Below are 27,442 nucleotides of genomic sequence, written 5' to 3' on the forward strand. Positions count from 1 at the left end.
AATTCTGTTGATATAATGTACAGGTTGTACCTCCCCTAACCATGATTCTGTGTTCTGGCAACATCCATGATCTGGCAGGACCACAGCTGTTCCTGGACCACAGAGTCCAGGCATAAGGAGGTTGGGCTGCAGGGCAGGAGCAGGGGTGGATGGGCGTGACTCAGCCAGGAGCCCCCTGTTGAGGGAGGAGACAGAGCAGGGAGTTCTGGCTCCTTCTGCCAGGCAGTAGTGGGAGGTCGGCAGCAGCCGCAGTCCCAGCAGCTGCGAGCCTCAGTTCCAGCAGCCCTGGAGCCCCAGCAGCCCCAGAAGCCAGGTAGCCCCAGCAGCCCTGGACTCTGCAGAGCTCTGGCAGCCTCGGAGCTCCAGCCTGGGGAGCCATGGCTTGGCAGGCAGCAGCAGGGCTTGGCTGGAGTTATAGCCACGGGCAGCATGGACCAAGCTGTGAGGGACCTCTCCTCGTTCAGCAAATCCCCTCGTTTGGGACCAGCCAGGTCCCAAGGATGCTGTATGAGGGAGATACAACCTGTACGTGGATTTTCAGAAATCCTTTGACAAGGTCCCCCATCAAAGGCTCTTAAGGAAACTAAGCAGTCATGGGATAAGGAAGAACATCCCTGATGCATCAGTATCAAGTTGAAAGATTGGAAACAAAGCATGGGGACCAATAGTGAGTTTTCACAATGGAAAGTTGTGAAAGGCACGCTACCCAAGGATTTATACTGGATCCTGTGTTGTCCAACATATTAATTAATGGTCAGAAAAGGGAGGTGAATGGTGAAGAAGCAATGTTTGCAGACAATACAAAATTATTGAAGATAGCTGAATCCAAAGCAGACTGCAAGGAGTTACAGAAGTATCACACAAAACTGGGTAATTGGACAACAAAATCACAGATAAAGTTCAAAGTTGATAAGTGCAAAGCATGTTGGAGAAAATAATCTCAACTATTCATATACTACAATGATATCGAAATTAGCTATTACCATCCAGTAAAAACATCTCAGAATCACCATGAATGGTTCTTGGAAAACTGCTTATTGCATAGCAGCAGTCAAACAGGCTAACAGTGTGTTAAGAACTTTGAGGAAAGGGATAGAAAATAAGACAGAAAATATCATAAAGTTATATAAATCCCTGGTGTGCCCAGACCTTGAATATTGCACCCAGTTCTGATCACCATATCTCAAAAAGGATATAGTGGAACAAAAAAAGGAAAGGTACAGAAAAGGACAATAAAAATAAACACGAGTATAGAATGGCTTAGAAAAGAAATAAAAATATTGAGATATTAGAGAGGTCCCTAAAATCATAAATGGTATTGAAAAAAGTAATTAGAGACATGATACTTTCTCTTTCACAATACAAAACTCAGGGGTTACCCAGAGAAGTTAATGTGCTGCAGCTTTAACAAGAGAAAGTACTTGTTCACACAACATCCAACTAAGCTGTGGAACAGATCACCATGGGATGTTGCGATGGCCAAAAGTATAACTCAGTTAAAAAAGTGGCTAAGTTTATGAAGGATAGGTCCATCAATGACTTAGTTATGATGATCAGTACCAAACCTCACAAATGACGATAGTTGCCCCTAAGCCTCAGAAGTCAAGAGTGGACCATGGGGGTAAATTATGGCATAATTGCCTTTTTCTGTATATTTGCCCATACCAAAGCTTCTGAGCATTGTCAGAGACAGACTAATGGGTAAGATGGTCTTAGATAGCATAGCAGCTTATGTATTGGGTGAAACCTTGTTATGGGTTGAGTTTGACAGGAATTAACTTGCCCTTTAATTAACTGTAAGCCTATGCCCCCAATTAAGACAAACAATGTTGTGTGAACCTGCCCAAGAGCCTTTCCATGAGTACTGTGTTGGGTAAAGAGAGATAGCACACAAAGTGAGAACAGACAAGAACAGGGAGATTGGAAGGAGCAAGAAAGCTCCTGGGGATCTCTACAGGAACTGGTTTCTGTTCATTGGTTGAATATTTCTGACAAGCAGCAAATAGTATAAAAGGCAATGGCATCTGTGAAATATGAGCCAGTGGACCTGGTATTAAAAGAAGGCTATTAAAAGGGTTGAGATGCAGGTGAGTTTCTACTCAATGGCAAATTAGCCACCAAACCAATGGAATCCTGGAGAATTGGAGCATCCCATGTCCTGGCCCATTCCACCCACCCAATGCTTCTGTTGAGGAGCAGGGTCAAGGGATGAAGGCTTGTCTCGTTCTGCCCGCCCTACGCTTTAGCCATTCCCTGTGCCATGACCTGGCTCCAGAGCTGGAGAGACGGGTGGGCAGGTGTAGCAGGGCAAACCCCAGAACCCTAATTGTGCTCCCTGGCATGAGCCTCATAGGGAGAGTTTAAGGGACTGCAGGTGGAAGAGGTGGGGAGGGGTTCCCACTTTTTTTGTCCCAGGGTCCCACCAATCTTAACCCACCATGCTTCTACTGTGAGATTAATAGAAAGGATATTACAAGGTATGTTCCTTTTGATCTATCTATCTGTTATATCTAGATGATACCCTGGTGCCAGCAAAATATTTGAACAGGAACTAAATAATTTACAAATGGTCTGTGATAAGCTGAATGCAGCCATTTTGAAATGGAGAACCCCCAAAAAGAGGGGGGTTTCAAAAAGAGGTAATGTACTTTGGGTACATAATTAGCAAGGAGGACCTCTCCCCTCATAAAAAGAAAATAGATGTGAAGTGTTATAAAGGGCTATGACTCCTTTTACGGACAATTCACTTGCGGGTTTGCCAGTATTGCAAATCCACTGCATAGGTTGAATGCTAAAGAGAAATGACTTCAGTGTCAGCAAAGCATGATGAAGCATTTACAGGGTTGAAAGGCTTTCGTGACTGATGCTACTGTGGCCTCTTCATGATTTAAAACTCCTTTCACATTGGACGCAGATGCTAATGCTTATGGTTTGGGGCAGTATTCACACACAAGAACACAAGGAACTTGAGAGATGGTAGCTAATTATTACAAAAGTAATTCAGAAATCCTGAGAAACAGATTTGCCAGACTGTAGGAGACAACTGCAGTGCTATGCTTTCTCAGTCACACATAGGCCTGGACATAATCAAGGTAATGTTGATGCCTTATCTAAATGGCTTTGTTGCAAAGCTAATTGCAAACACTGCCCCAAACAGGGGTGAAAAGGAATTAGGACATATCTATGTTACAAACTTTAGATGAAACAAGCTACATTGGTATAAAGCTGCTGCAGTTAATCTATTATTCTTGCATGTGCATACTTGGCTGCTCGTGTTGGCACTCTGCATGCACACCAGAAATACTCGTGAAGACAAAGTGTGTTCCAGTGTGCCATGGGCCACACGCCACTGCAATGCCTTTGTGGGAATTTTCACACTATGTTGTGAGGCAGAAATGACTCATGAAGGGAACTCTTGAATTTAGGGAGTCAAGTCGACATCAAGCAAATTTCTCCATTCCAACCCCATAATTCTTACAACCGTATTTTAAATCCCACACACCCATGTGACATTTTTGCAGCCTGCCGTGAATAAATCCCTCCTACAAATTCCTTTCATTTATAAGGCTGATTTGTATTGCCAAAATTTCTCCTCTTTTAGTTAACTATATTATAGGATAAATGTTTCAATAGTAAGAGTGCTTGACAACCTGGAAGATTGCTATATGATAGATCATGTTTTTCTTTATTGGTTTGAATGATTATATTATTTTGGCTTATATTTTTGTACTGAAAAATTTCATTAGACATTACCCCATTATATTTGGCTATAACACAAGGAACCTCCAGACCCTGTATTCTGTATGGTTAGCTAGAGCAAGTTAGCATGAGTGCTTGTAGCTTCTGGCATATATAAATGGCCTACAGGTTACTATTGGACTTTGAGGAAATAAATGTGTTTACATGGATATTTTTTACTTGTTCACCCAATTCCAATCATAATAATATAGGGTGACGCTCTCTAGATCGGCACTTTCTGGTCCAGCAATATCTGTGGACTGGCACAATTTTAGTTAGATGGATGTCCACTTAGGGATGTGGCCCAATATCCTATCGTCCCATATAGTTTGTTTACAGCCACCAAACCTGGCTCTCAGTGTTTTGTGCTGTTATTTAGCTTTAATTTACCCCAAATGTCTTCTTAGAACCCAGTAAGCTGTGGAAGTGTTGGTAATGCTACTAAAACAATATTGACCTTCCGTGGTTTGGCAAATTCTGTGGTTCAGCACTGGTCAGGTTCTGAGGGTGCCAGACTAGAGAGATTCAACCTGTAATAAAATTTTAAAAGACCATCCTGGAGGTATTAAGAATGTTCTTTTTCTTCCTATTTATTACACAAGAGAAATTTAAAAACAGAGCAATGTAAATGTTAACAGGTATCTTCCATGAAGTTCCTATATCTCCATCTCTTTTAAATAGTGAGCCATTCTAATTTAATGCAGCATATTCAAGGAAACAGAACTATCCACAAGAAAATACAACCGCTTCTGAAATTTCTATTAAAATCTAAGCATTGGAGTCAGTTTTCAACAAATGGATTCACTTAGTTAACATCAATAATGGTTAAACACATTTTCAACCACGATAAGCTCTATTCACCACTAAACATTTCTTTGACTCCACCTAAAACAGATTTGTGGGCTTCCTCATCTACTTACCACAAAACCTAAATCTGACTCAATAGAAATAAATTTCTTCTTTTCTCACTATTAAATAAGGTCACTTTACTTCTGCTTATGTAGAAACCAGCAGATTTACCCAGCATTGCTCAGTTGTGTAACTCAATAAATGGTTGGTTGGGTTTTGTTGGGAAATACAAGGAAAATGTAGATATGTTATGTAAATGATTGTAACTTTCAAAAAGGAGGGTATAGTCTGGCCCTGCAAGGAGCCATTTAAGTGGGGGAAAGGAATCGCCAGGCCCTGAGAGGAGTGGTGTAGGAAGGGGAGAAGAAGGGCATCCCTAGACCTCATGAGGAGGCAGGTAAGGAGTGAAAGGAATCCCCATGCTTTGGGTGAAGTGGCGGGAAGGAAGGAGAAATCACTAGGCCCCATAGGAGCCTCCCAGTGAGGGTGAGGGAGACCTCCACGATCTTGTGTGCGGTGGTGGGGGATTTTTTTAATTGACTGAATCCTGTGTTTTGTGCCTGGATCATTGAAACACACATCTGGGAGGAAGTTCAATTTAGCTTTTCATTTGAAATAATTTTTGCCTTAAAATGCAAAATAAAAATGAATTAGGGATCAATTTTTGTTCCCGCTGAATCAGGGAGACAAAAGATCAAAAGGAAGAGGTCAGGTAATTTTAAATTCATTGCTCAAAGCTCATGTTAGCTTTTTAATCAGAAATATCCCAAAATAGTACTGCAAGCTGGCTAGTCTTTCTGTTAAATACCTTACTCATTTGTGGAGATAACAAATGGCATGAAACTCAGAGGGACAGCAGCCCAGGGCAAGGGATCATTAAAGTTGCTTAAGCCTGCTCTCCTGATTTTGGGACACCTGGGAGCTGGAAACATCCACAGGACAATTTAGGCTTCCACGGCTGTATAAGTAAGAGCAGGTTCCCCAGGCTGCCCTCTGGGCCATGATTCTGCCCAGAAATTTGCAATACTATGTGCTGCAGTTGCACCTTTGACACACCCACTTCAACAGGACTAACAGTGCCTGTGCTAGTGCCAGGCTTATGGACAACAGGGATCTTAAGATCTTTTTACATCTTACCAACCCTCTTACCTGGTGTAAGGACAGGGGTGACAATCTTGTGTTATGCTTATAAGAAGCACTGGGATCTTTTTCAGGGGAGAATCCATGACGTCTGAGTGGTTTTATATGAACACAGAAGAGATACTAGAATAATTTTTGAGAAATCAAAACTTTTTCAAAAATTCAAAATAAAAAAAATGGCAGAGGGGACTGACAATGGGAAACAGACTTGTTTAACTGTATCCAGGCAAGGATAGAAGTGACTAAATGTATTAGCAAATGATGACTATTTGGTTAAAGAAGTGACATGAGTCAATTATGGATGCATTAGTCACATCTGAATAACCTGGTGAGCTCTGACAGGCTCATAGAGGGTTTCAATGACTGGTGAAGATCTTAGTTTTCACTTATTCAAAACCATAAAACTATCCATAATTAATGTTAAAATGTACCTTGGTTTTGATTTTTGCTAGGAACTAGTTTTTTAAAAAAGTATTTTTTTTTAATAAAGCATATCACTAATACTTTGTCCATGTAGGTTCTTGTGTTAGTATCCTTCCTATCTAATTGCTATCCTATGATCCTTATCTGCTTCTTTTAACTATCCAATCTTTAGTTGCTTATAGGTTACTAGTTCTGCCTATTTGTTTTTCCCTTTGATATTCTCATACCCTCTGCTCCTTGTTTCCCGCCCCCTTCTCTTTTTTTTTCCTTCCCCTCTCTCCCTTCTCCCCTATTTATTTTGGATCTGCACATCCTAAACTCAAAACTCCAGTCATCTGAAGAAGTGGGCTGTGCCCATGAAAGCTCATGATACCATCTACATGTTTTGTTAGTCTTTAAAGTGCTACCAGACCATTTGTTGTTTTTTTAAGTTTATCCCGTACAGACTAATTTGGTTACCACCTGAAGCTTACTAATAGTTTTGATTGCCTTTAGTTGAACAGTTTCATCATGGGATGTCCTGGAAATTAGCCATTAATATGAAGCTGCTAAATGCACAAACAAATCATTTTAACCTTGGACTGATGCAACCTGCATCTGGGTTTGGTTCCCCACAAAGAGATGCATGTTGCATTGTTCGACTGCATAGTTTTATAAATCCCTTAAGTTTCTCTTTTCCATTGCTTCCCTATCAAAATGCACAGTAAAAAGGCAGGTCCTGGAAAGGGCCGAGCAGATCCTGTGAAATGCACACACTTGAATTTAATTAGGTCTACTCTCCCTTTGGATCAGTATCGGCACTAGTATCAGTGGGGACAGAATCAGGACCACTAATTTCAAAGGAGTATTAGAATCATTTCTCATTTTCATTTAAGAGTACAAATTTGCCCTGTGTCTGTTGCTCAGAAAAGACAATATTCCCTTTTGCCTCAGAAGCTTCTGCTGGCATCTCTTCTAGGTACCCTCTGAAATATTATTTAAACTAATGTTAGATTTTGTTAAAGTGAATCTCCCTAAGCTAAGAAAAATAATCACATTTTACCTCTCCACAGTTTATTAAGAAAACACAAATAATTGAAAATCATATACCTTGCAAAGATACAAGTAATAAGATAGAGGGGCTTTGATCAATATAATTATAGTAATAGTATAAGTACCAAAAATACTATTTTTATTTCATAAAGCACATTTTGTATTATCTTGCAGTTCTGATTAAAAGAGTACAAATTGCAGCAGTTAAAATTGAACTGCACAAACATTTTAGGTCATTATAACCCCCATTTACTGTGTGACACACACACACCAACCCTCAGTTCTCTGAGGCCCAAGGATGAAGAGAGAAGGGGTCATGGGTCCTGGGCCTACAGACAGGGAACAAGCGCCCCTTTCAGTACATGTGGCCCATCAGGTGAAGGGCACTAACAGTTCAAATGGGGGTCCCATAAGTTTGGAAAGGACCAGGTTTAGGTCCCACTGGGGGATGGGCTGGTGGATGTGTGGGTAGAGCCTGTCCAACCCTTTCAGAAACCTGTTGACCATTGGGTTAGAAAATATAGGGTTTTCCTCCCTTCTCCCGGGTGGAAGGCCGAGATGGCCACCAAGTGAACCTTGATGGAGGAGGAAGAGAGGTCCTGGAGCCTGAGATCCAACAGGTAATCTAGGATCAGGGGGATTGTAGCCCACCTTGGGTGCATCCTCTTCTGGGAAGCCCAGATGCAGAACCGCCTCCACTTAGCGAGGTACGTGGTTCTAGTGGAGGGCTTCCTGCTACCCAGCAGGACTTCCTGAACCCATTCTGAGCACTGAAGCTCCTCAGGCCGTCAACCACGGAGCTTCCACGCTGTCAAGTGCAGCGAGTGCGGGTTCGGGTGCTGGAGCCTGCCTGAGTCCTGAGTAATCAGGTCTGGAAGCAGCAGGAGGGTCATGGGTCTCTCGCATGACAGGTTGAGGAGGGTTGAGAACCAGTGTTGCTTGGGCCATGCCAGGGCAATTAGAAACAGGGATGCTCTGAATTCCCGCACTCAGAGGAGGACCCTGTGAATTAGTGGGAACGGCAGGAAGGCATACAGCAGGCCCTGCGGCCAGGGGAGGAGGAGAGCATCTCCCAGGGAACTCTGTCCGTGCCCCATGAGGGAACAGAACTGAGGGCACTTCTTGTTCCGCCCTGTGGCGAATAGGTCTAGATGGGGAGACCCCTGTGCATGGAAGATAGCGTGAGCTACATCCCACTTCAGGGACCATTTGTGTCCCACAAAGGATCTGCTCAGCCTGTCTGCCAGGACGTTTTGGGAACCCGGGAGGTACGAGGCCATTGGGTGGCTATCCGCCCCGATGAAGAGGTCCCACAGGCGAATCGCTCCCAAGCACAGGCTAGGAGAACGAGACCCCGCCCTGCTAGTTTACATATGCCATCACTGTCGTGTTGTCTGACAGGATGAGGACAGACTTGCCCCTGAGGTGGGGAAAGAAAACCGCACAAGCCGGTCGGACTGTCCGGAGCTCCCTGATGTTGATATGCAGGGAGATCTCGTCCGCAGACCATATACCTTGCATGGGTAGGTCTCCTAAATGGGCTCCTCAGCCGATGTCTGACACATTCATGATAAGGCAAGTGGATGGTCTGGAGAATGGGACCCCCGTGCAGACCTCTGCCTGATGGGTCCACCAGTCCAATGCAAGGAGGATGGGTGCGGGAAAAGTCACCACTCTGTCCCAAAAGTGGACGGCCGGGTTGTGGACTCGCAATAGCCACATCTGTAGTGGGTGCAAGCACAGTCTGGCAAGCTGCACTACATAAATGCAGGTGGCCATGAGGCCCAGGAGACGCATGCAAGTCCGGGGGTGGTCGGTGGCCTCCAACCTCCTGCAACAGACCTTCAGATGCCCTGGAAAGGGGCCGGTGCCAATTCTCCCCATGCCGCCTGGAGGGTGTTGGGGTCGGAGGAGGAGAGGGAGAAGAGTCAATGAGGACCTTCGCTGCCTCTAAGGCCTCCGGCATAGAGGGCTCAGGGAAGTCCTCCACGGGACTGATCTCCCTGCGCTGGGAAGAAGGTCCGCCTGACCTGGAAGGCCTGGGCTCCGGACTTGTTGGTATCATGTGCCCCACTGGAGCATGTCTGGATGGGGACCAGCCCCTGTTAGGTCTCCTCTTTTCTGAGGTGCCAGAGACTGGGACCGGTGCTGGGACCTCTGCAGTGCACAGAACTGTCCAATGCCAACGCCGGTGCACTTTGAGAGGCCGGTGCTGGGTCCGACGCTGGTGCCGGCTTAAGAGCCACCTCCATTAGCAGGATTTTGAGGTGCAATTCCCTCTCACGCTTAGTACGGGGTTTGAAGGCCTTAAAGATCTTGCAGGCTTCTGTGAGGTGAGCCTCCCGCAGACACTTTAGACACAATGATTGGGGATCTCCACAGGGCATAGGCTTGTGACACTTTTTGCAGGGCTTAAAGCCTTGCGAAGCAGGCATGCCCTGCTGCGGGCGCAGGGCACGCCTGATGGGAGTGACTAAACAGAAAATAACAAGAGTCTTTAACTTAATTTGCAGCTACTTAGCTGGAGACTAACTGAAAGAATGAGACAATGATTGCTGTAAAGAGCTGAGGGTTGTTCCAATGACCGTCACGGCAGTAAGAAGAACTGAGTGGGTGAGGGGGCCAGTAGGGGTATATATGGGCTCCCCTCCTGGCCCTAAGGGAACTGCTGAGGGGAAAACTTCCCACAGCGCGTACACACCTAATTGGAATGCACATGAGCAATCACTCGAAGAAGAAAGGGCTGCGCTAAGGTTGAGGACCATGGATAAAGGGGAGCCACAACACCATCGCCGTAATGCAAGACTGAGAAAAGGAGACACACGGGGATAAAGGGAAATTCCTGGGATACTGCAGCAAGTGCTTCAGCCAAAGGGAGACATGCCAGGGCAAGATGGAGGATCCCTGTGGAAGGTGTACCCCATAATTTGAGAATCTCTGATTTAAACTACGAAACTATTAGTCTTGCTAGAGATATCACAAGCTGTGCTAGAATCTACACATTTCCTGTTTGTTCCATGCTACTCTGCAGACCTTACCTCATGAACACTATAAACCTGATATGTCCATTCTCCCCACTCCCTCCTTAACTCTATGTTTATTAAGGATAAGGTTTACTGACCTTCAACAAATTTTCTGATGTTCTGTGCAAGATTTTGGACACTGCTGGGAAGGTTCCAAGGGTCTTGCTTGATGTGAAGCCGTAATCTCTTTGGACAGCTAAGCTTAGGTTCCATTTCTTGCTGAAATTCTTTAATAAAGGCAAAAAATATCTCTTTAGTTTTAACATTCTCAGAAAGTTACTGTATTTCTTTCTTAATTCAATAGTCTTAACATTAAGACATGCCTGTGATTTCCTAAAATTTTGTCTTGATTGCTGTTACCCATAGCTTTTCACACCATAGCTTTTCACACCATTTAATTCAATAAATGCCCATATAAAAAGTTAACATACATCAAAAACAAGTAATTTAAATAGCACATAAATTCAACAATGTGTTTCACAGTGTGCTTTTTCAAACCTTTATCACATCCACCCAAGAATTCAAATAATAGCACACAATAAGCTGTACCAAAATTATCAGGAAAGTAATTTTCCCTACTTAGCACAGAAACTTTTGACTGTTTAACCTAAACTAGCCTTAAGATCACTGAAATTATCACTGACATTATGATGTATCTGTAATATATCAAACTGCATTGTCACACAGGTTACGTCTAGAATGCAGGCTTCCTGTGCAAGAAGCTTTTATTGGAAGAGATCTTTGGAAAACTTATTGCGCAAGAGCGCATCCACACACAAAAGCGCATTGAAAAAAGCGATGCACTTTTGTGAAATAGAGTGTCCAGACTGATTGGACACTCTCTCGCATAAAAGGCCAACCAGAACCAGTTCAAGCTGGGCTTTAGGTCACCAGTTGCTTCCACGTGCTGGTGCTGGAGCCTTGCAGAAACACATGCTTAAAGGGACTACCCTGGACATCTGTTTCTCTGTTTCTTCTGCGTGCTTGCCTACCTCTTCAAGGGACAGCAAAGCTTCAACAGTGCCTGCTGTGGTTGCCCTGTTCTTTTTTTCGATGCCACAGCTTTTTCCTTTGTGTGCCATGGAGCAGAGCGGCCCTTGGGCATGCGATGGCCCCACACGGCCATGCTGCAGTTTTTGCAGCACTTTCTGCCAGCTGTCTTCCTGTTTCTGGAGGACCCGGACCCCTTCTGGGGATCCTCTCCGTGGCTGCAGCTGCTCCACTCTGGCTGCCGCACCCCACTGTTGAGAGAAGAATCTGGAGGCTGGAGACCAGTTCAGACTGGTGGGACCATCTGGTCCTGGAGCGGTGGGACGACCATCATCAGCTGCAAAACTTTTGAATGCACAAGGCCACCTTTCTAGAGCTCTGTGCCTGGCTTGCCCCTGCCCTCCAGAGACATGACACCCCCCTGCAGCCCACTATCCCCCTGCAAAAGTGAGTTGCTATTGCCCTCTGGAATCTGGCCACCCCAGACAGCTACCAGTCGGTGGACAACCAGTTTGGGATAGGGAAGTCCACCATCAGGGCCCTCCTTATGGAGGTGAGCAGCTCTCGGGCTGCAGTCCCTGCACGGGGAGAGTGGAGTGTTGGATAAAAGGGACCTTTGGGAAAGGGAGGCTTGGAACTATGGGGGTGGAGTGAGGGTGGGGGGAAAGCCCTGTCCCTGGAGGCTTGTGCTGTCCCGCCCTTACACAGCCCTGCTGCTGGGGGGGAGCAACCTCATAGGAGGTGGGTCCTGGGGTGTTTGGAGGGGGCAGAGGAGGGGAGGAGGATGGGCACCTCCCAAGGGCTCATGCTCCCCCTCTCTCATTCTCTGTTTTGTGTGTTTGTTTGTCTCCTTCTGCAAGTCGTGAGGGCCATCAACTCCCTGTTGCTGCGGAGACCTGGACACAACTGTGGCCGGATTTGCTGCCCTGGGATTCCCCAACTGTGAGGGAGCCATCGAAGGGACACACATCCCCATCCAAGCACTGGACCATCAAGCGGCCCAGTACATTAATCAGAAGGGCTACTTTTCAATTGTCCTACAGGCCCTGGTGAACCACTGGGGACAATTTACGGACGTTTTTGTGGGGTGGTCAGGCAGGGCACACAATGCCCGAGTGTTTAGAAACTCAAGCCACCACAGAAAGTTGGATGTGGGCACCTTTTCCCATTCTGGGACTTCGCAGTCGGTGACATGCATATGCCAAGGTGCATAATGGGGGAACATGGCATACCCACTAGTGCCCTGACTATTGAAACCCTACACCAGCCACTTGGATCCCAGCAGGGACCTGTTTAATGCCCGCCTGAACTGAGCCAGGATCCAGGTGAAGTGTGCCTTTGGCTGACTCAAGGCACATTTCCGGTGCTTCCTCACCCGCCTGGATGTCAGGGTGCACAACATTTCTAAGGTGCTGGCAGCATGCTGTGCGCTCCATAATATTGTGGTGCAGAAAGGGGAGGCCTTCCTCCTGGGGTGGGGGTCAGACACCGGCTGCAAGGGCCGTGCATTTGAGCAGCCCTGGACAGCTGTCATCCGCCAGGCCCATCAGGCCAGAGTGCACATCCGGGGAGACCCTGAGGGAGAGGTTCTCTCAAGGACCACAGTAACTCTCCCCAGGGCCTCCCCAACAGGGGCCTCTGCCTTGCTGCTCTATCCCTTCCCCACCACCCGCTCAGCCCTTCCCTTTGCCCCTTCCAATAAACACACCTGTTTGGTTTTAGAACAAAAGCAGTCTTTTTTTATTTAACATTCAGAAAAGGTGGGCAGGGGGAGGGGGAATCAGAACTAGGAGGGAGAGTGGGGCGGTTTGATGTGCCACCTCAGGTGCAGGGATCTCGTTGGGGTTGTGTGGTTCTGGGGACCACAAAGGGATGGGCAGGAAGGGGGGCTAGAGCAGGGGCAGGGTTGGCAGGGGGGCAGGAGGACAGGCCATAGACATCATTGGGGGGGGCATGGACATTGCTAGAGGAGGGAGCAGAGGCATGGCAGGGTGGGCAGGCAGCTGGGCAATGGCCATAGAATGGGAGGCAGGAGGGTGAAAGCCAGGAGCAGAGGCATCAGACGGGTGTTCCTCCATGCAGGACACGATGGCACACATGGTATCACACCTCTCCATCATTTGGTCCCAGGCACGCTCTCACCACTCTAAGTCCACACGGACCCTGTGCGCCAGAGTCTGGTGGATGTCGTGGAAGATGCTGACATACTAGCGCATCAGGTCCTTATGCGCTCTGGCGCGTCTGCGGGTCCCCTGGGCTCTGGTGGGTGGCTGTGGTGGTGTGGCTTGGCCCTCAGTCCCGGCTGGTCCGACTGGAGAACACACAAGAGGGAGAAGCGGTCAGTCATCCCTGCAGACACATTGCCTGAGGCCATGCCCTCCTCTGTGATCAGTGATCAACAGTCCTCAGTCCAGAGGAGGGGGATGTCCCAGGTGCAAGGCCATGCCTGCATAGCAGGCCCTGTATCACAGGGCCCCGATGTTCCCAGAGGACAGTGCTGCCGCTTCCCCCACACACACCGTGGACAGGCAGGCAAGGGAAGTGTCTGGCCACAGTGAGATCCCCTCATGGGCAGCAGAGGATCTGGGAGCAGCCTGGGCCTCCCTAGGGTTCACACATAGCTGCAGCTCGCTGTGCTGTCTGTGGGAGTGGCTGCTGCCTCGCACATGCAGACATGCATGTGTGGTGTGTACGGCACTCCTTGGTCTGTCATGCCTGCACCCTTGTGGCTAGCCTGCTTCCAGCCAGGTGCACCCCCCTCCCCCTGATGGGGGCAGGACATGTGTGGCCTCCCCTGAGACTGGCAGCAGGATCTCAGGCACGTTCAGGGGTTGCCTGCTGTGTTCGCATACCACACATTCAAACTGCACATGGTTGCACGTACATGGACCGCAGCACAATGTGCAGCCTGAGCAGCCCAAGCGACACCCGCCCCCCCCCCACTCCCTGTGCATCCATCTCCCCCACCCTGTGTGTGTGACAACTCACCTGAAGATCCCTCCCAGGCATCCAAGGATGTCTGGGAGATGTCCTGGCTGACCTGCACCAGCTCCAAAGACATGGTGACGGTCTCCTCCTCCTCCTCTAGCTGACCCTGGCCCTCCTTCTCCTCCTCTGGGGCAACTTCCAGCTGGACAACTATGGGGCTCTCAACCCCGGAGTCCACAAGGATGGGTGGAGAAGACATTTCCCCAGCCCCCAGGATGAGGTGCAGCTGCTGGTACTAGGGGCAGGTGTGGGGTCCTGCCCCTGAGCACGAGCTGCGCTCTGTTGCACAGACATATCCCTGGCAGAGTTCTTTCACTTTGCTCCACACCCGTTGCATGGTCTGGGCTGGGTGTCCGCACTCCACCAGGCAGGCAGCCATCTGGGCATAAATGCCTGCATTCCGCCTTTTGGCCCAGGGATCTTGCAGAGTCTCTTCCTCGCCCCACAATTCGGGGCACGCTTTTTTGTCCCTCGGGGGGGGGGGTCTGGAATCCCTCCTTTTGCTCCCAGGTTGTAGGAGGCTTGAGGCTTGGCCATGGGTGTCCTGGCCTGTGGCAGGGAGAGCCACGCGGTGAACTGCTGCTCTATGTCCGGCTTCCTGCTACAAATGTTGTCCAAGGTGCCTGTAGCTCCAAGAGGGAATAGGAGACAAGAACTATAGAGTTGTGATTAGCTGGTATGGAGTGGCCACCAGGGCACCTGTGCTTTTTCATGGAGGCCTCTTCTTGCGCAAAAAAACCCTCCTCCCTATCCACACACACCTTTTTGCAAAAGCTCTTGCAAAAAGTCTTCTTCCTCGTAGAAAGAGGATTACTAATTGCACAAAACCCCCTCTTTTCTTTCAATTTACTTTCAAAAGAATGCACTTGCAGTGTGGCTGTAACTCAGGTTTTGTTGGAAAAAACGGTTGTTTTTCCGACAAAACTCTGTAGTCTATACATAGCCACAGTGGCATCCCCTTTTTTGGTTCTCATTCAAAGTCATCTTTGTCTTTTTTTGTTTTTATATTGGCTATTTCATATCTTGTACCTACTGAAACATGTATAAGTAAATAATATTTTCTGAATGTTTTGTTGTAAAAAAGATTGCCAAGCATTTAGTCAAAAACAAGAAAAATTTGGGACTGCATAAATGTCATCTGGGAGTCATACCCAGCTTTCCCTAAAAACAACTTAAAAGTTTCTAAAGGTGAGAATATTTGCTGGAAGAAAGTCTCACTATTTTTTTTATTAACTTCTGGGCAGACTCAGCACAGGGTTGGTGAGCAGAAGTACATGATGCATCACAAAGTCAAATCACAAGATAGTGTATCAGGGTGTAGCTTCACTAGGGCTTTGCTGATTTATGAAAACTGAGGATATCACCAATGACCATCTATAATTAATGCATTTAATTTGTTAAAACTTTGATAACTAACTCAAAAACCAATGCATTTTACAGTAGAATTATTTCTGTTATCCACACAACATTCAGTTGTATTTCCCAACCTGCCATGCCGTCTTTTTTCAAACTCAGTTCACCTAAAAAGTCTTTCAGTAGTGATTGTTAGATGAGTTATCAGTCCTGTTAAATGCCTGTAATACTGCAAACACTTCAAAGACATTTACTTTTAGACTTAAAAATTTCTGTACATGATTAAATTTGGGCCTACCCATATAGAAGCATAAATGTAGACACAAAGTTAATCATGTACATAATTCTCAGCAAGATTACAGCCTCATGTTGCACTTTATTATTTTAAATAATTAATATTTTGAATAATAATTCATCCTGAAGCGTTGCTTATTATTTATGAAGTACAATATTACAAGAAGAAAATATCCACAATGATAGAAAAAGCTAGGCGTGAATAGTTAAATATAATCAGAAAGGGTTTCAATTGCTAGGACAGAAATAACATGAATCTGATAAAAACAACCATAATATATTAAATCTGCTTTTTGCATCAAAAGCTCAGCAATTTTATATTAAGTTCAGAGGCTGTAATTTGAGCTTGGCTTTTAAGAAAACCTAATTCATGCAAGGAAAGTAAAAATGTACTAGCTAAGAATAGTCATATCTATGTAATAAAAACTTAGAATAGCGATTATTCCAGGATGTAAGCTAAACAGAAAAGATCAGATTGTTCTTTAACATCCAAATCAAATAATATATATTCATACAGTGTGCCTTGTATCTCTTTGCCACCTGTTGAGTTGATTTTAGTAGTTAGCTTTAAACGTTACCTTGCAGGCCTCGACCTGGCGTGAAGAACTTGGTTTGTTCAAAAGCCCTCATTACAGCGGGTCCTTTCAGAAGATTGACAATTGAGTCTACCTGTTAGAATCAAAGTTCTGTGAATAGCTTGCATTTTTCATAGCAATGTTTAGAAAGAACTACTCTAAATGAAAAGAAAGGAATAATGAAAAATGTTTACTTTATGTTTGTTCTTAACTAATTTAAATGTTGGCAATAGCTAACCAGACTACTTGTTGTTTTTAAAGTTTTTTCTATTACAGGCTACTACCCCTCTGAAGCTTTTGAATTCAATAATAGAAATTTGTTAGGTTATATCTAAGGAACTGTTCTCCTCAAATTCTGAGTCAGCAACCCCAGAGAAGGATAAAGTAGATATCAAGTAAACAGTGGAAAGCAGAAGCAGTAGGACACCCTCTTATGCTGCAGCCAGTTTTCCTCTGTTGCTTTGAATATAGACCAATATTGTTAATAAGTGTAAGAAAAAAAATATTATACCTGGCCAAAAAGATGCTCTAAACAGCTATGGAGTTTGTCCTGCTTATCATGAGAAATGCGAATACTTAAGGGAAGTTCATCACCTGTGTACAAAATATTTTAAATCATAATTAGCTTCAGGTCTCAACATACTTTTCAAAATTGTACAGATCTGGGATACCCTGCTATGAACAACCTGATGCTTATGCTTTTAGATCATTTTGTATTTAGGAGTTCACACTTATCCTTTTTTAGACTATTTTTATAATGTAGCAAAAGTAAACAGCAATAAAATAGCATCTGAACAATAAATCACACGCTATCCTTTGTAAAGTATGTAACAATTCCATTATTTATGCTTTTGTATAAGCTAAGGACCAGAAATGTTAAGCAAAATGCCCACGCCATATTGTAAAAGTTGGAAACAGAACATAGGTATCATCTGTCCCTGATCTGTGTTCCACCAACTAGACCACAGTTATCTGAAGGAAAAATGACAAGGTTGCTGAATTATCACCTAGGGATTTATACAACCTAGACCAAAGTCACTGAATGCACTTTTATAAAGAATGCTGCAAATATGTCACAATCTTATTACTATTGTTAATTAAATGGTTCTGATGTTCAGTAGGTTTAAAGAGCGATACATATGGCATTAAAATTAAAAAGGAACCAGTAAGTGGCAAGCAGGTAAGAATTAGCATATATGATTATGTAAATTCAATTAGTTCAACCTTGACACAGAAAATTATGGTGCATGTGCCTTTCTGTGGTCTCCCTTTCCCTAGCACTTGTGCACAGTGGTATTTTGTATTCAGAGACTGTCTCCTGTCTGAGACAAAATTTTCTGTTAAGTACAATTACTCTTCTTTGGAGCAGCATAACGCACTTTGCCAAAGCCAGAGAGGGAAGTGGTTAAAATTAGCCTCTGTCATCTTTTTACTAACCCACTATGTTTTATCGGGATTGGAAAACTGGCTTTATTATACAGAAAAACTCAAAGTGCAATGTACTCTAAACAGAAGTAGAACGCTACACTCTTGGGTTGTGTCTACTCTGCAATATTATTTTGGAATAACGTTATTCCAAAATAACAATGAGAGCATCTATCAAAATAATGGGAAGCTTATTCCGACTTATGTAAACCTCATTCCATGAGGAATAACTCTAATTCCGAAATAGCTATTTTGAAATAGTTGCAGTGTGGATGCTCCACTGCTGCTATTTTAAAATAGCTCCTCACCAGGGCCATTCTCAGTAATATCTCCCCAGTACTTTCTGGTGCTCTAAATCGAGATAGTGCATCCACGTTAGGGGAAGACTACCTCGGACTAATTTTGAGGCTTCCCTGTACTGTGGACATGCTATTTCAAAATAAGCTATTCTGGAAGACATCTTCCAGAATAGCTTATTCTGAAATAAGTGTGGAGTGTAGACGTACCCTTGCTACCTATGATGAACACAGATAGGTCTATGGATAAAATTATGAGAACTATCTCCAGAAGAATAGAGGAATTTGTAGATTATTCTTTAATCTTACCTGAGTCCATTTCATCACTGTGAAAGTAAGAACTGCACTGGCTACTGCAAATGCTGGTGAATGAGGCAATGGAGTTCCTGTTGCTATTGCAATCACTTGAAAAAACAAAACAAAACAGTGTGTCCTTATGTGCAGGTACTTTATCAAAGCATTAAAAGTGCTGTGCTTTCCTTTTCTTTAAACTTACTTCTCTTGCTGAGGTCTCTACAATGTTCTACCCTTTACTTTGGTTTGTGACATCATGAAAAATATTCAGACACTATTATGTGTCTCTGTTAAGATTCTGAGGGCTGGATTCCCTGAATATTTGCTTCAGTTGCCTCTACCTCATGTGTGAACAAGTAATTACACATTGAAAATATACAGTTCAGCATACAAATCAAGTAACTTTTCATGCCGATAAGTGGCTGTTTGGAGATGTGGCCTCAAATGTGTTAATTTCTCCACATTTAAATGTTGTACACCTACTCCATAAGTTTTATAAATGATCAAGCATGCTAACTTATGATTTGAAAATTAGAATTCATAATGACATTAGAAATTAATTAAATGATTAAACAACAAGATTAAAAAAATGAAATTTTCCTCCCTTTATTCAAAACAGTTTATGAGCCTACCCCTCTGAGCTACTGGCAGTGCAATGAGATAAGTGTGGGTGGACTTCTGTACCTGCACCAAGCCCAAGTGACTTCTCTGGAACTCTCTGTGGGTACAAAAGTCTGCTCACAAGAATTCAGGATCAGGACTCCTGTGTATATGAAGTAGGGGCTAGTGGTAGCATTGACATTTTTACTTCTCCCTGTATCTAATTATATGAACACTTATTTTGATACTAAAGAGATCACTATACAATCATGTGATTTGATTTGATTTGTGTCATCCATATCACATTGAAAGGGTGGGAGATTTTGTTGTAAACAGATTTCCAAATGGATTTGAACCCACAGGCTGTAACAGCAACCAACTCAGCCATATCATCTATTCAGCAACAGAGTGTTTAGTTTAAATATGAGTTTTTCAAGTGTTAAAGTAATTATCCAGCAGAGGGAGTCACCAAATGTCCCATGAATGTAAAATAAATTCATCATGTAAGTACCTCTCACTCAATTTCCTGAAATTACAGGGGGCTTGGGCATTGATGCACCTCAAACCTACTTATTATCTGCCTGTGCACATAATATCTCAGTCTCCTGACAGCTATAAACATTTGGTTTAATTCTCAGATTCTGGCATGGGAGTAGTAGTGTGTGTGGAGGTGTTTGGCAGCTTGTGATACACAAGAGGTCAGATTAGATGACTGGGCAGACCCTTCTGGTCTTAAACTCTATGGGTACGTCTACACTTGCTCCCTGTCTCGAGACAGGGATGCAAATGTAGCCAACCGAAATAGCTAACGAAGCTGGGATTTAATATCCCATGCTTCATTAGCATAATTTTGCCCGCGCGCTATTCCGATCGCCAGCTGATTCGAACAAGGAAGTGCACTCTGGGCCGCATTGGTTCGAATCAAACCCCTTGGTTCGAACTAATGTTACTCCTCATTTTTTGAAAGGAGTAACGTTAGTTCGAACCCAGGGTTTGATTCTAACTAACGCGGCCTGGCGCTCACTTCCTGGTTCAAATCAGCTGGTGATCGGAAAAGCGCGCGGGCAAGAATATGCTAATGAAGCGTGGGATATTTCAATCCCTGCTTCATTAGCAATTTCGGTCAGCTACATTTGCATCCCTATCTCGAGATAGGAACAAGTGTAGACGTACCCTATGATTCTAAATTCTATTTTATAAAAGCATTTAGTTTTAAAGGGCTGTAGAGTTCCAAATGCATTCCCTACTTCATACTGTGCATGACAGAGACAACAAAATAGAACTCAATTGTTAATTTTGTCATTATTATTGTTGTTGCTATTATTACAAATATTTACAGATAGATTGAAACCACAGAAAGGAAAGAACATTTTTGGATGGTATGAGGGGGATATTATTTAGGGGACTGTCCACTAAATTACTGAAATCATGTTAATAATGACATGTTCCTAGCATAGAGTCCCTAAGAGTAATGAGAATTTCTAGCTGGATAGTAATAAATATTTTCTGATGATGAGCTCCGACAGACTTTGGAAAAGTCACCCAAGGGAGAATGGTGGAAAACTCATCACTAGGGCAATTTAAAATTGGACTGACCAAAGCACAAAAGAATAAAACATGGTTAAACATGGGGGAAAGATCAGATTTAACCACTTATTAGCTATATATTTCTGCATAAATATTGTTTTGTAGTGTTTAACAGAAGTTTGCATAATACCACAAAGGGCTAAAAGTAATCAAATGAAAACATCCTACATTCCCATAACATCTACTCTCACACAGACAGTGTGGTCTTTTTTCTAACATTTCAATTGCTTTTCCAGTGATTTAGTGGAATTTGCTGGTTATTATTTAACTACATTATATATATATTTTTAAAAATCCACTATCATAATAACTGGCAGTTTCACTAGCAATCAATATTATGGACATGAGAATCTGAGGGGATTTTTTGTTTGTTAATTTTGTATTTTACAAACATGCTAGAAAGATTTCAGAAGGCTGGGATCAGAATAAAGCAGATGATCTAAAAAGCAATTAGTTCCTTCCAGCTAAGATACCAAACTGCAAGTTCATATAAGCCATTCTACAGTAGCCAAATGTTAACTCATGAAGTGGGTCTTCAAAGTAACTAAGAACACTGCTACTATTTCACCATTTTAAGAGACTTTTTACTTTTTGACCCCGATAATAAAGAAATACTTTTTTTTTAATTGCAAAATGTGGTTAAACTGAGGCTACATCAATTGCATTTATATAATCCATTCTTCATTGTAAGTATTGGAAAATGTCCTCTAAAATACCACAGTTCCTATGAATACTACTTCTTTTCCAAAGTATTATATATTTTAATTCCATAGTAAAGTTTTTGTTATTGTTAGTACTAGAGATAAGATGACTCAGCAATGTTCAGACTGATATGATACCAGAGTTAAATGTTGGGGTTCAGATTTTTAATCAGATGTTTAACTGTAATTGAGATTAGATTACTAATCTATAATTAATTACTAATATAGAATATTCTCCCTTCACAAGCACTAATAACTATTGTATTTTGGTAGTTTTTAAAGCCATTTTGAAAATCTAAAATGCTGCACGTTATGCTGCTGTATGCAACAGATTAAAACAAAAAAGACTGTTAGTAAAATTACCTGTATGAATCCCTGTTGCTGATGGTGTCATGACCAGAATCTTCCTGCTCATCACCTGCTACATTGAAACAGACCCTTTTCCCATTTCTTTCTCCCTTTTCATTGTCACTGTCTGCTGGTATTAAGGGCTCTGAGGTTTTACGTTCTGATTTAGGAGAATAGGTTATCGAAGAGAGAAGGCTGAAATGTGACAAAATTAATCAAATTAAATGCATTTTTTTCAAAAGTAAACTGATGATAATTATCATCATCTTCTAACATACAACACTACATTTCTCTTCCATTTTTTTGTTCCATATGAAATGGCCACGTAGCTTGTTCTTTTTAAATTCAGGCTTATGTACCCATTTAAAATTATCCCCAAATAAAGCAAGAAAAAAAAAGACACTACTGTAAAAATAATAACAAAGTTGTAGTGAGTCAAAAACATACTTTAATCAAAGCAACACAACATTAAAGCAAAATAGTAAGTCTCACAATATGCCAATTATTCTTCTTGGGGAGAAGTTACATTAGTATATCCCTTGAGCTTTTGGTGACTACTTTTTATAAACAAATTAGGGCTGTCAATTGACCTGCATTAATGCCTGTGATTAATGCAGGACAGGATTAACACCTTAAAAAATTAATGGTTAATCACAGGTGTTCATGCTGCACTGCCTCTTTGAAGCGCCACTCTGGACTAGAGTACCCAGCTGATCCCCAGCTCCTAATGAGCTGCCCCTTTAAATTGTCAAAACAATTAATCGCAATTAAAATTTTGAATCGCTTGACAGCCCTAAAACAAATCCATATATTTGCACATGCATAACTATTAAAACTGCAAAAAAATATTCTCTGTGATAAGCAGGTAATTACTTACTAAATGTTAACGGTACCCAAATTACTAGTTTTCATGTGTGACTCTTCCATATTCTAATGGCCACACCACCATAAGTGGGAAGAATAAGTGATGTATCACTTGAATTGCTATGTCCAATCAGGTAGGGTATGTCTAGACTACATGGCTCTGTTGACGGAACGTTGTAGATGAGTTTACTAGACATAGGAAAATGAAGCAGCGATTTAAATAATCGCCGCTTCATTTACATCAAAATGGCTGCCGCGTTGTGCCGATCAGCTGTTTGGCGGCATAGAGGGGCAGTCTGAACGGGCCACACTTGACAAGGGAAGCCTTTGGCGACCGCTCCAGTAAACCTCATTTCATGAGGCATACCAGAGCAGTCGACAAAGGCTTCCCTTGTTGACCATGGCGCGTTCAGACTGCCCTGCTGTGCTGCCAAAACAGCTGATCAGCACAGCTTGGCAGCCATTTTGATGCAAATGAAGCGGCGATTATTTAAATTGCTGCTTCATTTTCCTATGTCTAGTAAACTCATCTACAACGCTCCATCGACGGAGCCATGTAGTCTAGACATACCTGTAGTGCTGTGCAATCATGTTTATATACAGCACCTCTCTCATTTGATTAAAACAGAACACCATTTTTCTGATCTAACTGTAACTAGGGCCAGATTGGATATTCAAAACTTCAAATAATCTGTCGAATAAGAAAGTGCAGGGCTGCAGTGCCGTCTAGCAGCCAGAGGTTAGATCCCTCACTTCTTCTGAACCTGTGGCTGCTGGGTTTGTTGGTTAATAGAACTGGATAGTGAAGGATCAGATAAACAGGGTTCTATTGTACTTAACCATATGCCTGCCTCTGCATACATCACCACTTGAAATGATGTGATCAACTGTCACCCAAAAGTTGTTAGAATTTTTATACGTGAACACATACAAATTCCACAATGAATGTCATACTACTCTACAGTTATTCATCTTCATCCTGTGAATTATATGTTTTATTAGACTTTATGAAAGAAAAAAATTAATATACATGTTATTTTAATTCCAGTGACTGGAAATCAAAACTGCAAAGGGTGACTAACGTTAATAATACCTGAACAAAAAATGAGATGCAGTATTATTTTTTGAAAGAAGTCCTTTCTGGCTGTATTTTAAATTAGCAGTTACTGAACTATGTTTAAAAATAGTTTGAAACCTTTGAATTGTATCCTTATATTGTGGTTGTTAAGTAATAGCTGTCACCCAAGTTGGCTTGGCAGTGTTGGCAAGTACTCTGCTTCTAACCCAAGATCAAATATATGTCAGAGCACAAGTGCAGGTGAATTCATAACTTTACATCTGAAATTTTAGTTGTAAACAGCAACAGTAAAATACATGCATTTATGAAATTGAAAATATTCTCCTTCATTTTCAAAGGGCAGCTTACAGAATTCCCCTTCTTTACACTTTCTACCCACACAATAAATCACTGATGCTAATGACATTTTTTATCAATCAAAATTAACTGAGGACGTTTCTGATTAAAAGCCCTGTAAAATTTTAAACTCATTTTTGTGAGATTCACACAGGACTAACTGAGGAAGGTAACTAATACCAATTGTAAACACCAATGAAAGTATAATAACTCACCTAATAATTGTGTTCAGCTAGAGCCGTGGTCCCCAACACGGTGCCCGCGGGCGCCATGGCGCCCGCGGGGGCATTTCTCGGCGCCCGCCAAGTGCTCAGGACTGGCTTGGCCCCGGGCACGTGGCGCATGCGCGGTGCCGGAGCCGGCCCCGGGCGCACGGTGAGCGCCGGCCACGGGGGCGCCGCGGATTCACCCCCCGCAGCGCATGGGGGGGGAGAAAGCGCTAGCGCCGGCCCCGGGCACGCGGCGCTTGGGGGAGGGAGGGGGAGAGAGCGCCAGCGCCGGCCCCGGGTGCGCGGCGCTTGGGGGAGAGAGTGCCGGCCCCGGGCGCGCGGCGCTTGAGGGGAGAGCGCCGGCCCCGGAATGCGGCTGGGGGGGGGCCCCCCCGGGCGCCCGGCGGGCGAACGGCCACGCTCCATGGCGCCCGGCAACCCCAAATGGTTGGGGACCACTGAGCTAGAGCCACATCAGCACCAAATTACTAATCTCTCAGGCTAAGTCTACACTGCAGCACTATTTCGGGATACCAGATGTACCTCAAAATAGCTATTCCACATCTTTTGAGCACCCCCGTTATTTCAAAATATAATGGGCTCGCTATTCCAACATCCCTGGAAACCTCATTCCACAAGGAGTAAGGAACATTTTGGAATAATGATTTATTTCAAAATAAGTGCTGTGTAGACAGTGCTAAATTTCAAAATAAGCTATTTCAAAATTGACTCAAAATAAGCTATGCAACTTGCATAGTTCAAATTGCGTCTCTTATTTCGACCTATGGCACAGTGCAGATGCACCCTCATGGCCGTGATGAATATAATCTACTTGAAATAATGCAATTCCAAACTGTTCTTTAAAGTTTTGTTCCCCAAACTCCGCATACCCTACTTGACTGCCATAGAAGTGATTATTTTGTGAATGAACATATTTTCCTTCACACTCAGAATTCTGCTAACAGAATTATAATATATTGTCAGAGATGTAATATATTGTCAGATACGTAAGTAGTTATTCAAAGGTTTCAAAATCATCATTTGAGAGGCACAATAGCCTTCTAAGTGTAGATTATCCCTGTAATGTTAATTTACTATACCGCTAGCAGCATAGAATTTGTACTATATATTAAGAATAATCTCTCTCTCTCTCTGTGTCTCATCACACACATCTGGCCCTACTGAAGTTAATGAAAGTTTTGCCATTGATTTCAATGAGCCCAGGATTTCACCCAGAGCTTCTAAAGAAAATCTTGAATGCTGTGACATAGATTTTTGCTCTAAACATTTTTTGCCCTAAACATCCTTCACCTAATACACTGGAAGACAAACAAAGTAATAAACAGTAAATAATACAGCAAATATTTATTTAAAATTTATGTTTACACCATAACAACAAATCTGTAAACAAGAATTCTGTAGCAGTTGTAAACTTGAAGGATCAGTTTGTTCAAATGCACATATATATGTATAGTTATTAAAGATCACATTCACATATTTTTATTAAAGAAGAGTGATTTGATTATCTTGTATTATTTTGTATATTTTATCTATTAACATTCCCTCTTTCATCCTAAGAACTAATGGCCATGACTGAGTTGCCATCAGTAGATGGTGAACCATATTAACACTTCACACTTTAATCAATATAGTTCATATGAATGATAACGGAATTTACAGATGGTATCATGTACTTACTCATCTATCTGAGACACACACATTTCCACCTCTTTCAGTGCAGTTTGCAATTTGCCCAATAATTTCTGATAGACATCTTGTGTTTCTAAGTCCTCCTCCTTTAACAGATATCTCAGACCATGACCTTCCTGTTGACCTAAAGAATGTCCTGACGGGGCTGCCATGGTGGTAATGGTATGTTGTATGTAAACCATGGGACTCAGTTTACCTACATGTGATGCAAATAAGGTCCAAAGGTTAACAACTTCTATATTTCAGCACAATTTTTATTTCAGTAAAATTATTTTTATCGGTTAAATCTCCAAATGGAAATAATTACTTGATTGAAATATTATATTTTATCTTATGAATCAAATGTTGGAAGCATAAAAATGGAAAAAAATAGTTAATCTGTTCTTGATAAAGAGAAGGGCTATATAATTTTGCATGTTAGTGTGCCATATAATTAACTCAAAGGGAAGAGTTAGCATACAATTATTTCTAGCATTTTGTATATATTTATAAGTAAAACCATACTAATAATATATAGCTATTCCTTAGTGTAGTGTGCTTATGTTTACTATTGAGATAGTGTCCAGAACTGGTTAAATCTGAAAACTATAAACTAGGAGAGTTGAAAGTTTAGGTGGGTATGCTGGCTTACCTTGCTCACTATTTCTGTTTTCTTTCTCATGTGAAGAATGCTTTCTGCTGTCTAGCTGCACACCAAAGGCACTACCAAGAGAAGTTGAGGTTTTAGGATACGAGACCTCCATTACATTGATATGGCAGTTGGTTGGACAGAAATCACTGCTGTGAAGTGGTGAGATCTTTGACTTGGCCTGTTTAAAGGTAGGCCATGCTCTATTTTTTAACACTCGAGAAAACTAGAAGTAAGAAAGAGAAGAAAGTACTGATTAATAGTTTTCTGTGCACAAGTAGCCAGTTGGAAAACAAAGCTTAAAAATGCTTTAAGCATTCTGTCTAACCTTTCTAATTTCCATCTCCGGGAGGAAGTGAGGCACTCTTTCTGATTTTAGAGGGGTTTTTAAGACAAATTATGGGTAATTTTTGCAAATTAGAAATAGATTTATGATAAGGATTATAGGAAGGATTCATAATAAAGATTTTAAAGGATTTAACCCATTTATTTTTAAATGTGTCAAAATTATTCCCAATTGAAATCCTGGGCCTCTGAGGATGACTTCCAGAAAGTATGGGAGGTCCCTAGTTTCTACCAGCCTCTTCCATGAATCATTTTATACACTACAAAGAGAGCAAATTTCAGGTACAGGTTTTGGTTTGGTAATACCCATGGTCTGGCAGGACCACAGATGTTCCTGGACCACAGAGGTCCAGGTATAGGGAGGTCTGGTAGTGGGACAAGGGTGCAGTGGGGGGGGGGGGGGAAGAGACTCAGCCAGGAGTCCCATGTTGGAGGGATGGGGGGATATGGCGCAGTGGGGAGATCTGACTGGTAGCCAGGTAGTAGTGGGGATCTGGCAGCGACCACACAACTCCAGCCCCAGCAGCAGCCAGGGAGCTCCACCCCTGGCTGCAGAGATGTAACCCTGCAGCAGCCAGGGAGCTCCGGCCTTAGCTGTGCAGCGCCAGCCACGCTG

General features: G+C 43.0%; 1 protein-coding gene across 4 annotated transcripts in view; it reads right to left on the minus strand.

Moving 5' to 3' along the window:
- Positions 1-27,442, minus strand: part of PREX2 (phosphatidylinositol-3,4,5-trisphosphate dependent Rac exchange factor 2) — a 266,937-nt gene that overhangs the window by 78,593 nt on the left and 160,902 nt on the right. For all 4 annotated transcript variants that reach the window (XR_012901404.1, XM_075920573.1, XM_006131490.4 and 1 more), the window contains exons 24-30: positions 26,485-26,707; positions 25,842-26,049; positions 21,672-21,851; positions 18,436-18,530; positions 16,917-16,999; positions 16,409-16,499; positions 10,304-10,432 (exon numbers count right to left, since the gene is read on the minus strand). Coding sequence is in view for 3 of the 4 variants with exons in the window: in XM_075920573.1 (XP_075776688.1) it covers positions 10,304-10,432; positions 16,409-16,499; positions 16,917-16,999; positions 18,436-18,530; positions 21,672-21,851; positions 25,842-26,049; positions 26,485-26,707 (1,009 nt within the window). In the remaining variant the exon portion in view is untranslated. The remainder of the gene's footprint in view (positions 1-10,303; positions 10,433-16,408; positions 16,500-16,916; positions 17,000-18,435; positions 18,531-21,671; positions 21,852-25,841; positions 26,050-26,484; positions 26,708-27,442) is intronic.

This window comes from Pelodiscus sinensis, chromosome 2 (genome assembly GCF_049634645.1).
Source record: "Pelodiscus sinensis isolate JC-2024 chromosome 2, ASM4963464v1, whole genome shotgun sequence".
NCBI lineage: Eukaryota > Metazoa > Chordata > Testudines > Trionychidae > Pelodiscus > Pelodiscus sinensis.